This window comes from Typopeltis vanoorti, chromosome 21 (assembly GCF_054136105.1).
Source record: "Typopeltis vanoorti isolate ZY-2024b chromosome 21, IOZ_Tvanoo_1.0, whole genome shotgun sequence".
NCBI classification, from domain to species: Eukaryota; Metazoa; Arthropoda; class Arachnida; order Uropygi; family Thelyphonidae; genus Typopeltis; species Typopeltis vanoorti.
This window is the reverse complement of record NC_143569.1, coordinates 14456233-14471901: the sequence shown is the minus strand read 5'-3', so window position 1 is coordinate 14471901 and position 15669 is coordinate 14456233. Positions and strand designations below refer to the sequence as shown.

General features: G+C 32.8%; 1 protein-coding gene across 1 annotated transcript in view; it reads right to left on the bottom strand.

Moving 5' to 3' along the window:
• The window catches only part of LOC150094636 (oxysterol-binding protein-related protein 1-like), a 714206-nt gene that overhangs the window by 74001 nt on the left and 624536 nt on the right, over positions 1–15669 (bottom strand). The window contains exon 23 of the mRNA XM_090411347.1: positions 13697–13822. Coding sequence (XP_090267473.1) covers positions 13697–13822 — 126 coding nt within the window. The remainder of the gene's footprint in view (positions 1–13696; positions 13823–15669) is intronic.

Genomic DNA, 15669 nt, shown 5'->3' with positions numbered 1-15669 from the left:
TTCGTCACTTAATTTTATACGTTCCCTTTTTATACTCTAGATTCCTCTTCTGTATTCTATACTCCTTCTACCCGAGAGCAATGGAAATATTTATTTAGATTTATGACTGCACCATCCATGCCTCGATATGGTGCAAGAAATATAGTACTTCCAGTAGGTTATTAAATCTTTCACAACAAAATCTCTTTATCATTCCCAAGTTATCAATTTGCTTTGCCGTCCCAGCCTTTTTTTCACTTACTATTTATATCAACGTTTCCCCACTTAGGTTCGATTTTTATTTTTGAATCAGTGCATTGCAAAAGACAAGAAAATGAGTACACCCCATTCCTCCTATTTATTTGACAAAACTTGCAATTCTCAAAGCCTAAGTTTAACTGCTACAACAAATACTTTAAATACAATTCCTCATATAGTTGATTCCTGATACAGCCCACTCTTAGGATCAAGAATAGTTTGTTATAGTGATTTGGCATAATTGGACAGGTGATATGTAGCATCTTGAACAAAATACGATGCAAAGTTTTTCTGAAGACTGTGATCTGTGTGTTCCAGGAAAGGATTAGGTATAAATGTCAGTCCAATGAATAGAGAGATCTGATTTTGACTGTAATTGATTTTTTATCAAAACTAAGAAATTCTAAATAAGCACTGGAAGCATCTTAGGTTATCCTCATGATTAAGGAATTATAAAACCAACTCACACTATAACAAATCACCAAAGTTCCAAATGAGAGTTGGCTTTATAATTCCTCAATCATGAGGATAACCTAAGATTCTTCCAGTGCTTATTTAGAATTTCTTAGTTTTGATAAAAATCAATTACAGTCAAAATCAGATCTCTCTGTTCATTGGACTGACATTTATACCTATCCTTTCCTGGAACACACAGATCACAGTCTTCAGAAAAACTTTGCATCATATTTTGTTTAAGATGCTACATATCACCTGTCCAATTACTTCACCATCGTCATGCATTTCCTGATGTACCTCAAGAGATATTCAACCTATTATGCATGATTAACTTTACAATATCATTAATCTTCTTACCACAATTTTTCTCCAAATTAGTCTATTATTTGCCAGCTCTCCAATATTGTTATACCTAACATTTCATTTTTCTAAGAGACCTCCAAGTGAATTAATCCATCTAGACTTTGATCTTCCTATGAGTCTTTTTCCTGCCATCTAACACCTGTTATGCCAATCTTTCCTTGAATTAAGGTGACCATATCATTTTAGATTAGCTCTGCTCACACATTCTTGAATGCTAACAATGTCGTTCCTTCCTAACTTAATTTTCAATATGATTCTGCCATTGATACTATCTGTTCAAACCACTGATCTGACAAGACAGATCTTGTGTCATTTCTAATAAGTTTCATTGTCGATTTTCCCATTTTAAAGTTTGCCCACCAAACTCTACTTGAAACTGCCTTCTAATCAAGAAGTTTATCTTCATGCTTGGTGTTGAATGCTATCATTACTCTTTCCTTTCCTGGAGCATTATTGCCTGAATATAACATTCTATACTTATTATGTATTAAGATTCCTGTTTTTGTTTTAGATGCCAATTATGCCCACATGATATTTTTTGTTCTTTCATTTTTCAATAGGAATTGCTCACAACACACAGGAATTGTTCTGTGAAACTTGCAATTAGCATTCCTTCACTTTCCACAAAGAAGGTTATAATACAAGCTGCAGCTCTCCAATCACAAACTCACTAAACCTGGTTCTTCTATTCAATTCTATCTGCCTATATGGAACAGTCCTTCTCATTAAGTGTTTTCCAAAATTAAACCTCCAAATCAAAAAGAATATGAATGCCTTTCTTCTATCCTAATCCCTGCATATGACACTAATATATCATAGATTTTACAATTTCTTATGTGTGGGAATGATATTATTATTATTATGTGACATCTCCAGGGAATCCAAAGACTCATCAAGGGAGGGCACTTGCTCTACAGCTCTCAGTCTCCACTCAATCCACCAACTATAGCAAACCTCATCATCTATACCAGTGGTTCTTAACCGGTGTTCCACGAACTGGTTACAAGTGTTCTGCCAGTGAAAGATGTCACATGACACTTTACTACGAAGCATGCCAATCTTGCTTCAAAAACTAAATATTATTTCAAGAGATTGTTGGACATGCAAGTTAAGCAAGTAAAATATTTTAAAAAGACTGTTAAAATTTCTGATTAGGCACAACTTGCATCATATAAGGTAGCTGAATTAATTGCTGTAAAATTAAAACCACATACTATAGCAAGTCTCTTATTTTACCAGCATGTTGTGAAATAGTAAACATTATGTTTGGTGACGAAGCAAAAAAAGGAAATTATGAAAATTCCTCATTCGGATGATACAATAAAAAATAAATTTAAAAATATGTTTAATGATATTGAGAAAACAGTTACCAATAAATTTTCCAAACAACATTTTGCTTTAGAAATCGACAAGTACGCTGACATTAGCGGTAAAACTCATATAATAGGATTTGTTCGTTTCATTAATGAAACAAAATAGTGAATCAATTTCTATGCTGCAGAGAACTTACTGAACGTACAACAGGACAAGATATTTTTGACTCTGTTACATCATATTTAGAAAATTTTTAAATTTCATGGGAGCTGTGTGTAAGAATTTGTGCAGACAGTGCTCCATCAGTAGTAAGCTCTATAAAAGGATTTGTTACGCTTGCAAAGAAAATAAACCCAAACATATCTACATAGTGTTTTTTACACAGAGAATCCCTAGTTTCAAAAACATTACCGGCAACATTAAAACTTGTACTAATAAAGTTGTAAATACGGTAAATTACATCAAGTCAAGACCTTTAAAAGCATGCCTTTTTTTAAAAAAAAATTTTGCATGTCTATAGAAGTCAAGTACGAATCTTTGCTTTTGCACACTAAAATAAGATGGTTATCCAGGGGTAAAGTTCTATTCCGAATTTTAGAACTTAAGAATGAATTAATGGCCTTTTTACAAAATGAAGGTTCATATGGTTTTGTAAAATTTATTTGGTGTGCTAAAATGGCATATTTAGCTGATATTTTTAATTATTTAAATAGCGTTAATACAAGTATCCAAGGGGAAAATGAAAATATTTTGACATCCACTGTCAGCTTTTCAGAAAAAAGTATCTTTGGAAAAATCGTATGTATATCAGAAAAAAAAAAAAAAAAAGACAGTAGATATGTTTCTTTCGCTCCATAATAAAAATGTCGAGGGAATTATCTCTGTTATAACAGAACATTTAACAGTATTGGAAGAAAAGATTTCAAGTTACTTTCCTTCCTTAAATGCACACAATTATGACTGGAAACGAAATCCATTTGAGACAGTTAATACATCGAGTTGTGAATTTTCGTTACAAGAAGAAGAACAATTAGTTACCTTGTCAACGGGATCGTACTCTAAAAATGAAATTCTCTTAAATAACTCTCGAGAAATTTTGGATTTTTTTCCAAGCCGAATACCAATGTTAAACTGTGAATGAAGCTATTTTGTATGTTTTTATTCTTCATTCACATTTAACATAATCTACCATATCCTAAGCAAGACTTGTTTAAATATTATTTGTTAGTCTCTTGCTTAAAATTTATTATTCATGTATTTTCCTTGAATTTTATTAGTTATTATTTAAGTATATAATTTTAATATATGTTATGTTAATGAAAGTAGTAAACACCATTTATTTTATTACTTTATTCCTTCAATAATATTATGAGAAATTCTTTGAATGTAACTTTTATGTGCCTTATGTGAACTGTAACATATGTTTTATTTATTAAATTTGTAAATGAAAGTGAAGGAGAAATTAAGTAACTGTGACATTTTTTGTTATTATTTTTCATTACTGAGTGTAAAGGTATAATCTTATGTAATGCCTATGTTTACATTTTGTTTTGATCATTGCAATGGAGACAGAAATAAAATAGAACGCACGAGCTGCAGTAATTGGAAGTAAGGAATTAATATGAGTTGGACGAATGAACAAGTTTAGGCAGGAAGAAGGAATGTATATAAATGAAAGGTGAAAGTAAGCAAGGACACTCAAGGGCAGAAGCATAGAGAAGCACTGAGTAGAGTACGGAGACGAGGAGAAAACTTATAGGCTGCAGAGAGTAAAGTCAGCGGTGGCAATAATAGGAATTTAGTGCCGAAATAGGATTAACTAAAGACCGGAAGATTAATAGAAAATTCAGAATAATTTCATTAAGTTCTAGAATTACTACGCATTCCTATATCGCTTTCAAGAAGGATTATGCAAAGCTAAATTTGTTATGCAGTAGTAAACATGGAATAATTATTATGCCTTATAGCAAGTCTGTCAAGATTTGTGCAGCGCGATAAATAATAATTCAGTTATCTCCGTGAAGAATTCTTTTGAATAGTGTTGCTTCGGAGTAATAAGTGAATATAGTTTTGAAATGTGCTGCTCACTTGAATTTGATGTGCTAAGGATTAATCCCGGTAAGAACAGTCCTACTTTATTTTATTACAGTGCGAAGATTTAAGTGATAGCTCTGTCTCGAATATCCTAACATTTACTGTGGCATTTTGCTGAATTTAGCCAAGGCAGAAGCTTAAACGTAATTCCTCTTGAAGTAATAACTTCTGCCATTAATAATTCAATAAGTGCTTGCTGACTAAATGTTAAATTATAGAGTGCAACTGAGTGAATACTAGTAAATTTATTTACTAAGAAATTCTGAAGTTTTGAACTCTATGAACAATTTTTATTATTAGGAGAACTATGAATTTAGTGTCTGAAGATATGATATTTGATTCTATGTAAATGTTTTGACCTGAAGAACTAAGTTAATTGTATTATCTTATTTTTGGAATTATAATTTTATGTACTTGTCATATAACCTTGTATTAAATGTTTTGTTTTATTAACTTCAATATTGTACATGCCTGATTCTTTTTCATTACACCGTTCATAAAAAGTTCGGATCTTGCGGGAGCCTTAAGTGTAAAATATTAAATTCGGCCTATATGATTAACGAGACTGCTAAATTAATTGAAGATTGATATACTATTTTACATAGGCTCATCTAAATATAGGGTGGCGCAATATAAATTTCCCTATATTTTGATTAGTAATCAACCAGCAATTAATTGATTTCTATTAAGAACAACTTTACAACAAGATGGCGGATTCAAAACTAGGAAGTACATTCCAACACCAAGCTCTTTCCACAAGGGCACTGAAAATTTTATTACAGTTTTCACCATCATAATTATGTGAGCCAATATAAAAACTAAAAAGCATGAAAGACTTACTAATATAGACAAAGAGATAAGGGTAGCTATGTCATATATTAAACCTGATATTGCTGAAATCTGCAAACGCCAACAACTTCAAGTATTGCATTAAAATAAGTTCCATTTTTATAAAAGGCAAATCCATGCATATTCTGATTGTTAGTTTTTTGACCCTAATGCTTTTGGTGTTCCCCAAATTTTTCTTGTAATCAAAAGTGTTCGGTGACTTTGAAAAGGTTAAGAACCACTGATCTATACCAATGGCATCTACTGCCCGCCACCACCACTAGTATTTTCACAGACAATCACAAACATCCATGCCCATGGCAGGATTCAAACCTGCATCCTTTTGGCTAGAGAGTGGATACGCTAACCACTTGGCCAACTGCATAATATGTAATATATAATAATAATAATCATCATCATCAAATTCCTGCCATGTACCCTCAAGGGGTGTACAGGATATGATAGTAATACATGAAAAAAATTACATCATTATTAATTTCCTATCTACAATTTTTCTCCAAATCAGTCTGTTACTTGTCAAGACTCCAACATTTTCAGATCTTATATTTCTATCGTCTAAGGCACTTTGTACCGTATCAATCCACCTATATCTTGGTCTTCCTCTGGGTCGTTTTCCTGCCAACCTGGCAGAGAACACTTGTTTTGCTAATCTTTCCTCGCCCATTCTGTTTAAGTGACCATACCACCTGAGATTAGCTCTGCTAACGCATTCCTGGATGCTGACAATGTCAAGTTCTTTCCTAATATCCTCATTTTTAATATGATATTGCCATTGAAATGCCATCTGTTCACGCCTCTAATCTTTCTCAGGACTCTCATATCTGCAGTCTCTAGTCTTTGGTCAAGTGTTTTACTTCTGACCCAGCTCTCAGATCCATAAGTTAAAACTGGTTTGAACATTGTCTTGTATACAGCTAATTTAGTGTTCCGACTAATTTCTCTCTTATTCCATATGAATTTATTCAATTGACTTCCCACCATACCAGCTTTGCTGATTCTGTTGTCTATTTCTATATTTAATTTACCATCTTCAGTAAAAATTGTGCCTAAGTAGCTGAAATGTTTTACTTGTTCCACAGGTTCTCCATTCGCAACACAGTTGACATTTTCAAGCCTATATTCATTGTCTTTGTCTTTTTATTGCTGACCTTCATACCATATCTATTACAACAGCCATTCAATTTATTCAGAGAATCTTGCAGACCTGTAGCGGATTTATTTAGAAGTATAACATCATCTGCATAAAGCAAAGAGCTGACATTAACATCTCCAATTTTGATATCATGTTTAATACCACTTTCCTTCATAATGTGATCCATATAGATAATGAATAACAGAGGGGATAATGTACATCCTTGTCTCACACCAGATTTAACATTAGACCATCTTCCTGTACTTCCTTCAATTCTAACTGCTGACTTACAACTCAAATAAAGACTAAGTATTGCTTGATATAATGCCAGATTCACACCATATAACTGCAGTGTATTGAATAGCTTCTCTCTTGGCACCTTGTCATATGACTTTTCTAGATCGACAAAACTTAAATACAGATCTTTGTTATATTCCCATGCTTTCTTGACTATTTGTCGTAAAGTGAAGATCTGATCCTGACAGCCTCTATTTGGCATGAATCCAGCTTGTTCTTCACCAAGCTTTTCTTTCACAATTCTTCTCAACTGTTTCTCAAGTATACTTGCATAGATCTTGCCAGGAACACTCAGTAGGGAAATACCTCTGTAATTCTCACAAGCAGTTTTATTTCCCTTTTTATATATGGGTACTATGAGAGCTCTACTCCAATCATCGGGAATTCGTCCCTCTGTCCAGGCTTTCTGAACTATGCAGTGCAGCCACTGTAAGACTCTTATACCGCCATACTTCAGCATTTCTGGTCGAATATCATCTACTTCTGCTGCCTTTCCACATTTCAAGCTTTTGATGGCTTTTTCTACTTCAAGTATGGATATGTATTTCTGACTGCATGCCTGGTCAGTGTGTTTTACCACTGTGCTGTCATCACTGCTTGTTTCATTTAGCAGTTTTTCAAAGTAATTACTCCATACTTCCAAGGATATCTTTTTCTCCCGTTTTCATTTCACCTTTATCATCTCTAATTCCTTTTACAGCACTCTTTCCTCCATTCTTAAGCTTCTTCAACAACCTCCAGAATATTCTGCCACCTTCTTGATATTTATTTTCTATATTCTTGCCAAAGTCCTCCCATGACTTTTGTTTAGCTAGTTTTACACACTGTTTAGCATTCTTGCATTTGTCTCTATATTCTCTAAGAGCACAAGCTGACTTATTTGACAGGAACTTTTGGTATGCTTTCTTCTTTTCCTTCACTGCCTCTTTAACTTCCTGTGTCCACCAGGGAGTTCTGAGTTTTTTTATCCTTACAGACAACCTCACCACATGCCTCTCTGGCAGAATCAATCAATGTTTTCTTCAGAGTTTGCCACTGAATCTCCAAGGTTTGATTACTGTTCTCAAACGCTTTCATTTTTTCTTCAATAATCTTTGTGTATTTTAGTCTACAGTTCGCATCCGAGAGCTGCTCAACTTTTATTCGCTTTAAAACTTTCTTACATGTTATTTTTTTCAATGTGAAATTCAATTTTATCCTGCTCAAGACTAAATAGTGATCACTTCCAATTTCAAATCCTCTGTACACTCTGGTGTCCTGCACCAGGGAGAAAACATCACTATCAACAATAACATAGTCAATGAGACTTTTCTTATTCCTAGCCTCTTCTCTCCATGTGAATTTGTGCACATTTTTATGTTGGAACATGGTGTTAGTAATAACCAGTCCATGTCCTGAGCAGAAATCCAACAGATATTTGCCATTATTATTTGCTTTGCTCTTTTCTCCATATTTTCCCAAAATATTTTTGTATGTCTCACAATCATTTCCTACTCTGCCATTTAGATCCCCAACAAGGACTAACGTCTCCTTTTTCATTGTGTCAGTTGCTTTTTCTAAAGCCTGAAAAAAATTCCTCCACTTCTAGCTTAGTAGAACCTTCTGTGGCAGCATAGGCACAAATAAGTCTCATTGTCCAGTTCCCCATTCTCATATTTGCCCACATTACTCTACTTGAGACTGACTGCCATTCAAGAAGATTAGCCTCGTATTTTGTGTTGAATACTATGGCTACTCCTTCTTTTCCTTGATTGTCATTGCCTGAATATAACATTTTGTATTTATTGCTCAGCTAGCTCCATTTCTTTGCCATTCAGGCTTCTTACATTGATAGTACTGATCTTTAACTCTGGTGATGTTGAGTTGGGGTTTATTTTCAGATTTGTTCCAGTAGCTGACTTTTCGCTGTTCTCCCTGGTTCCCTGGTGAAAACAACGGGGGGCCTTGTTTAACCGGGCGATGCCCCAGCAGGCATGAAATTTTGTCATGTTGTACCACCATTCTATATATTGGTTTAACCAATAAGAATACAATTTGGTCGGCTAAATCCCAAATTGCCAGCCCATCCTCGTCCGTTCAGTATCCAAGTAGATACCCAACAGAGTGCACCACGAGAAGGTGAGGATTAGACATTAGGTCAGAAGCCTTGGTCGGTTCTCTGCATTCCTTTAAAGGCCATGTGGAGGTCTCCTCTCAGTTATACAGCTTTGACCCTTAAGCACCCCTTTGTTAATAATAATAATATATTATTATTATTATTAAATTCAATATATATATATATATATAGATATAATAGAAATATTTGTAATAAAATATATGTAATATGTTTTCGTTTATGTTTGAATTCTTCTGTAAAATAATTTATGAATATTACTGTGAATTTTTGTAACAAAAAGTGGTACACTGGTATTTTGATTTTTGATTCCCTCCACCCCTCACCAGAATTCAATTTTGTGAGAACTTGGACATATACTACAGAAGTGGGATTGGGACTGCATTTTAAGATGATCTGTTATTTAATTATGCTATATATGAAACGATGCACGCATGCACATACACACTTTAGACTCCTCTCTTTCATGCATATTGGCATACTCAGGATCTTGTCTAAATGGATAATACAAGAGATTTTGTGGCTCAGTAAATCCCAAACTACTGGCCCATCTTTATTAATTTATCAATGAAACACAACTATTAAAGGGACAATGCCACGGAACTCTTTGCATTTGTTATAAGCTGCATGAACATCTCCTCCTGATTATTTAGTTTCATCCTTTATGTTTGTTGCTATTGAAACAGATGCTCAACTTTTAGGTTGCCTTTGTTGATACTGATACATTAAGAGCATTCACACTGTCTTTATAAGCAGTCTGCTTTGTTTACTAACACCTATGAAATAGGTGAACTAGAAAGATAAGATTAATGCAACCATTCATTTGGACATTTTCCTTGGGAAAGAAGTATTTGCACAATCTTTGATATCCAGATATGTTTGTGGGAGAGGAATGATATCTGCTCTTTCCCAATGATTGTTTAGACTTGAAGAGTCACAATTTTTGGTATGTACTAAGCAGGAAGGTAAATGTGCTTACTGCATGTTGTAAATGAGTGCTGTATTTTGTGACAAACTATAATTTCTTAAATTTCCTCTCAGGATTTGCAAAGTGCAGTCACAAGTTTAAATTACTTGTTTACCATTAGTTTTTTTGTGCTCGAATCAGCACAAAATCTCTACTGTTGGTGGATGATACAGGACTATTTCTGTCAGCCACTAGCATATTTCATGCATAAAAAATATATCAACACAACAGCAATGAGCAACGAATACAAGGTATGTAAATAGAGAGCAGAAATAGTTTTTCTCCTTTTCTGTACCTGATGCTAAGTGATTTAATAAAATGGTTAAAAAATATATATCATCATCATAATCAAGATCCTGATATATATATATACCCTCATGGGGCATACCTACACGAAAATTTTTTTACATCATTACCAACTTCCTATTTACAATTTTCTTCCAAATCAGTCTGTTAAATGTCAAGACTCCAATATTATCAGATCTTATATTTCTATCGTCTAAGGCAGTTTGTACAGTATCAATCCACCTATATCTTGGTCTTCCTCTGGGTCGTTTTCCTGCCAACCTGGCAGAGAACACTTGTTTTGCTAATCTTTCCTCGCCCATTCTATTTAAGTGACCATACCATCTGAGATTAGCTCTGCTAATGCATTCTCGGATGCTGACAATGTCAAGTTCTTTCCTAATATCCTCGTTTTTAATATGATATTGCCATTGATGCCTTCTGTTCATGCCTCTAATCTTTCTTAGGACTCTCATATCTGTGGTCTCTAGTCTTTGTTCAAGTGTTTTACTTTTGATCCAGCTTTCAGATCCATAAGTTAAAACTGGTTTGAACACTCTTGTATACAGCTAATTTAGTGTTACAACTAATTTCTATCTTATTCCATATGAATTTATTCAATTGACTTCCTACCATACCAGCTTTGTTGATTCTGTTGTCTATTTCCATATTTAATTTACCATCTTCACTAAAATTCGTGCCTAAGTAGCTGAAATGTTTTACTTGTTCCACGGGTTCTCAATTCACAACACAGTTGACATTTTCAATGATTCTGCCTATTTTCATTGTCTTTGTCTTTTTATTGCTGACCTTCAACAGTTATTCAATTTAGTCAGGGAATCTTGCAGACTTGTAGCAGATCTATTTAGAAGTATAACATCGTCCACATAAAGCAAAGAGCTGACATTAACATATATATATATATATATTTTTTTTTTAAAATAGATTTAATGACTTAAACCGAGATAACTTATAAAGTTTAATGAAAATAATACAACTAGTTTCAGTTTATAACAGCCTTCATCAGGTATTCATTAAAGGAAGAGAATAGTAATATACATTGAAGTATCTAAAAAACTGGGAATTACAGGTAAAAATTGCAACACATAATTGAAACAAAAAATGTTGTATTTTTTAAGTTGTTCTAACACGCACACACGCAATAATTGTTTATTGCATGTGTGTGTGTGTAGGCGCTCGTGAACGCCAATACTGAATAACTGCAGTATAGCTATCTGGGATGTTATAACTTAAATTGCTGTTTAAGTGTTCAGGATTCAGGATGATTTCCCTGGATTCTAGAATTTTTCTTTCGACCTCATCACCACAGCAAAAAATATTTTCTGATTTATCCCAGCAAATGAAGTGACTTTGGAGATCATCATTAGGATTGTTCGAAAAAAGAACATGACTGGACATCGCAGTTGCACATGATCTTTTATAGGAGATGTCTCTCTTATGCTACTCTATAAGTTGTTCAATAGAATTGTTGGTTTGTCCAAAATACGGGATATTGCAATCACACCATGATTTATATACACCTGGATAGTTTAGATTGTGATGAATAGGTTTTGGATGGCTGATAAGAGAACGGATTTTTGGAAGTGTGGTGAAGTTGTATTTTGTTAATTTGTTAGATTCTGTGTAATGTATGGGATGGAGATGCTACCTTTAAAATTATTATTAGTTTCTGTGGTGCACTGCCTAGGATGATCCAGAAGAAATTTCTTAATCGTTTTTTCGGAGTATCCATTTTGTTTAAAGATAAGAGAGAGGTGATTTATTTCTTTTTGGAGTTCATCTGGTTCATTCAAAAGAGAGCATGCTCTGTGTCCTAAGGTAGATATAGTTCCAATTTTCTGTGGTGGGAAATGATGAGAATGACTATATAGATATCTATTGGTATGAGTAGGTTTCCTGTATATAGATAGAGATTTTTAATCTTTCAGAGCATCGAGTAATCATTACATCCAGGAATGGTAAGGAGTTATTTTGTTCTAGATCAGCATTAATTTTTATATTAGGGTATTGGTTGTTAAGATGATGAAGAAAATCTATGAGAGATGTGCGTCTGTGACTCCATATAATGAAAATATCATCAACATAATGTTTCCAAAGTTTTGGTTTAAATGAGAAGGAAGATATAGCTTTCGTTTCAAAATCTTCTAGAAAAATGTCAGCTAGAACTGGGGACAATGGGTTGACCATTGCCAGGCCTTGTTTTTGTTGGTAAATGGAGTCCCGATATCTAAAGTAACCAGAATGAATGCAATGTTTTAATAAAGCTAACATTTTTTTGGATAATTTTTCCTTTAGTAATGTAAGTACTTCGTCTGTAGGAACGTTAGTAAATAAAGAGATAATGTCAAAACTTGCTATAATGTCATTTTCATTAATTGAAATATCTTTGATATGAGAAACAAAATCTGTGGTGTTTTTGATCAATGATGAGGATTTATTGGAGAAACATTTGAGGTGCTTTGCTAGATATTTTGAAAGATTGTAAGTAGGTGAATCAATTCCTTCCACGATTGGGCAAAGAGCGGTGTTTTCCTTATGTATCTTAGGAACTCCACAGATGCGTGGTATAAGAGGATGTAGAGAGCGTAAAGAAAGGCGAACATTATGAGGAAGTTCACTCATAGTCTTTAAAAAGTTGTTTGTATGGTTTTGTAATTCTCTTGTAGGATCTTCCTGAAGAATTGAATAAGTTATGTTGTCTTCAAGTAATTGAAGCATTTTGCTGTGATAATCTTCAGAGTTGAGGATGACTATGGAATTGCCTTTATCTGCAGGTAAAATAACAATGTTATTATTCTTTTTAAGTTTTTTTAGGGCTTGTCTCTCAGCAGGAGAAATATTATCTGTTGGAGGTTTAGCATTATTGATAATGAAAATCGATTCAATACGGAGAAGTTTCGCTAAATGATTAGGAACGAGCGAACTTGCTTTTTCCATTTTTGTAAGAAGAGATTCTTCAGGGATAAATTTTGGTGAGGGAATGAAATTAAGACCTTTGCTTAGAATATCTTTTTCTGCATCTGTTAAAATATGAGAAGATTTGTTCACAACAAATCTTGTGAACAAATCTGTCTGGATTAATACGGGTTGTAGTACGACCAGATGTATTTTGTATTCTCTTCAGAGTATCAAATTTCTTGATAAGGGTATACTTATTATTGTTTTGTATTCGAGTAGCTTGTGCTTTACTGTTAATGATAAAATCATGTAAGCTATCATTATCCATAATTTCTTCAAGTTTCTGAGTTAAAGATCTTTTTATGCTGAACAAAGAGGCTAAACAACATTTTGTATCTGAGATTCTTTCACTGAGAAGATCCATTTTAGCTTTGTGATAAATTCTTTTTGCGCATTCCGTTGTTATCTTTTCTTGAAATGAGATGAAATATATATATATATATGTTAATATGCTATATATGTAGATAGAATATATATGATAACAAATATATATATATATGTATGTGTGTGTGTATATTTCATAGTTATTTAACCAAACAACAAAAACCAAAAAGAAACAATTGATAATTAAATATATTATGTAAGATGGAAGACTACACATTATTAATACCTCATACGCATAAGTTGGACGTGGATCAGCTTTCCACAGTAACACTGAATTCTGAACATCTAACGAACAATCAGAATTAGGTTCTGGAGTTTCATCTTGTACTTTATCATTTAAATTATTAGAGGCCTTAAAGAGAAAGAGATAAAAATGAAACAGACATTAACATATATACTCCATCAAAAACTCAGTGATGGTAAGTTTTGTTCTTCATAATTAGAAGCGTTTTCTTTTGATCAGCGGTATTATAAAGATATTATAGTATAATATAAAGATGTTACACTAAATATTTGTTATATATATATATATGTGTGTGTGTAACAAATATTAACAGACCACTGCATTTTGTATGCTAGCAGATGACAGTTTAATGAACTGAATCTGAGTTCATGAATAACATAGTTTCTTAATTAAATTTTTGATGAACTCGCATAAATGTTCACTTTAGAAAAAAAAAGTGAAAAATAAGGCACTTTTGCTAAACTTACAGGAGATAGTTTGCAATGTGTGTGCGTGTTAATCAGAGATATGCTGATTAATTTGTATTCCCTCCTCTCTTAAAATGTCATTATCAAAATATGGACATTTTGACTGATATTTTGCAATCAAAATGCCCAAAGTTTTTTAAGATGCATATATTTGCAAACCTATTTTAGTAGTAAGAATAAATGAATTTGTATTTTATGATTTATTTTTTTTAAACAGTAAAACACTAACATTGAAATGATAAGTTTAATTATCATTTCAATTAAACTTGTCTCTGTGACATACAAAAGGGCATTTTAACTAAGTAGGACAATACTAGCTAGTTTGCTGGGAATAACCATCAAAAAAGAAGGCAGGCAATGCTCTTCATCTGACTAATTAGAATAGATTCCCATAATCTGGTTAAGAAGCGAGTTTAGTCCGAACACATATCTCGTTAATAAAATTTTCAAAGTAACTTTTTTATCCTTTTTTTTTGCAAACTATTTCAGCAATTTTTAATCGCACCCAGAAATTGTGATAAACTTACTGTACATTTAGCATCATGAAATGATATTAAGGGTAAGATAATCTACAAACCCTATTTTATGGACCTAACACAGAAGCTACCAATAAAGAGTGACAGTGATTTACCACTGTATATGAAAACAAATCACCTACTGCCTTCAAACATCAATTAACTCACAGCCTGTTGGTTTAAAAGCAGAGATGTCATCCACTCAGCATCTATAAAATGGTGTATTTTGTTAAAATGAAGCAATACAAAGTGCAGTGAAATCTAAGCAAAATTTATTCAATGTATAATATGCTGAATAAACTTTACTAAATTTTAAATATGTATCAAATTTATTCAATATTTATGAACAGAACTGAATATAACATTAAGCTTGCAATCAAACCAAACATCTCTGACATCAGTGATATTTCTAGAAACAATGTCAATTTTGGTAGTATAATAAGATTTTGTTGGCAGTCATTCTACAGAAGAATTCTTGCACACCACCTTAGCAATTAACATTCACTAGCAACTATCAAAAATATCACATTTTTTAATATTTCAAGGTTTCTTACAATCTATACAAGGTAAAGAAATTAAACACATGACTTTAAATTACATATTTCTCATGATAATGCATTTTATGCATCACATAATTAAACATAAATAAAATTTAATAAACTCCAAAGAAGTTTATTAAAATATTACAAAAATACTAATGATACATATTTCACATATTAAAAAAAAACACAGTAATTTATGAATGCTTCTTCATGACCATACCTTACTATTTTTTGGCCTTAAGTAATTAAATTACAAAATCTAATGTTTAATGATGACTAATGACTAATAATTCATCAGGGAACCAGGTCAATCAGTAAAAAGTCAGCTACTGGAACAAGCTAACTCAACAACTAGAAGAAGAGAAGATGGGAACCATCAATTTTAAAGGGTGTTAATGGAAAGGGAATCAAACTTGCAGAAGAAATGGAAA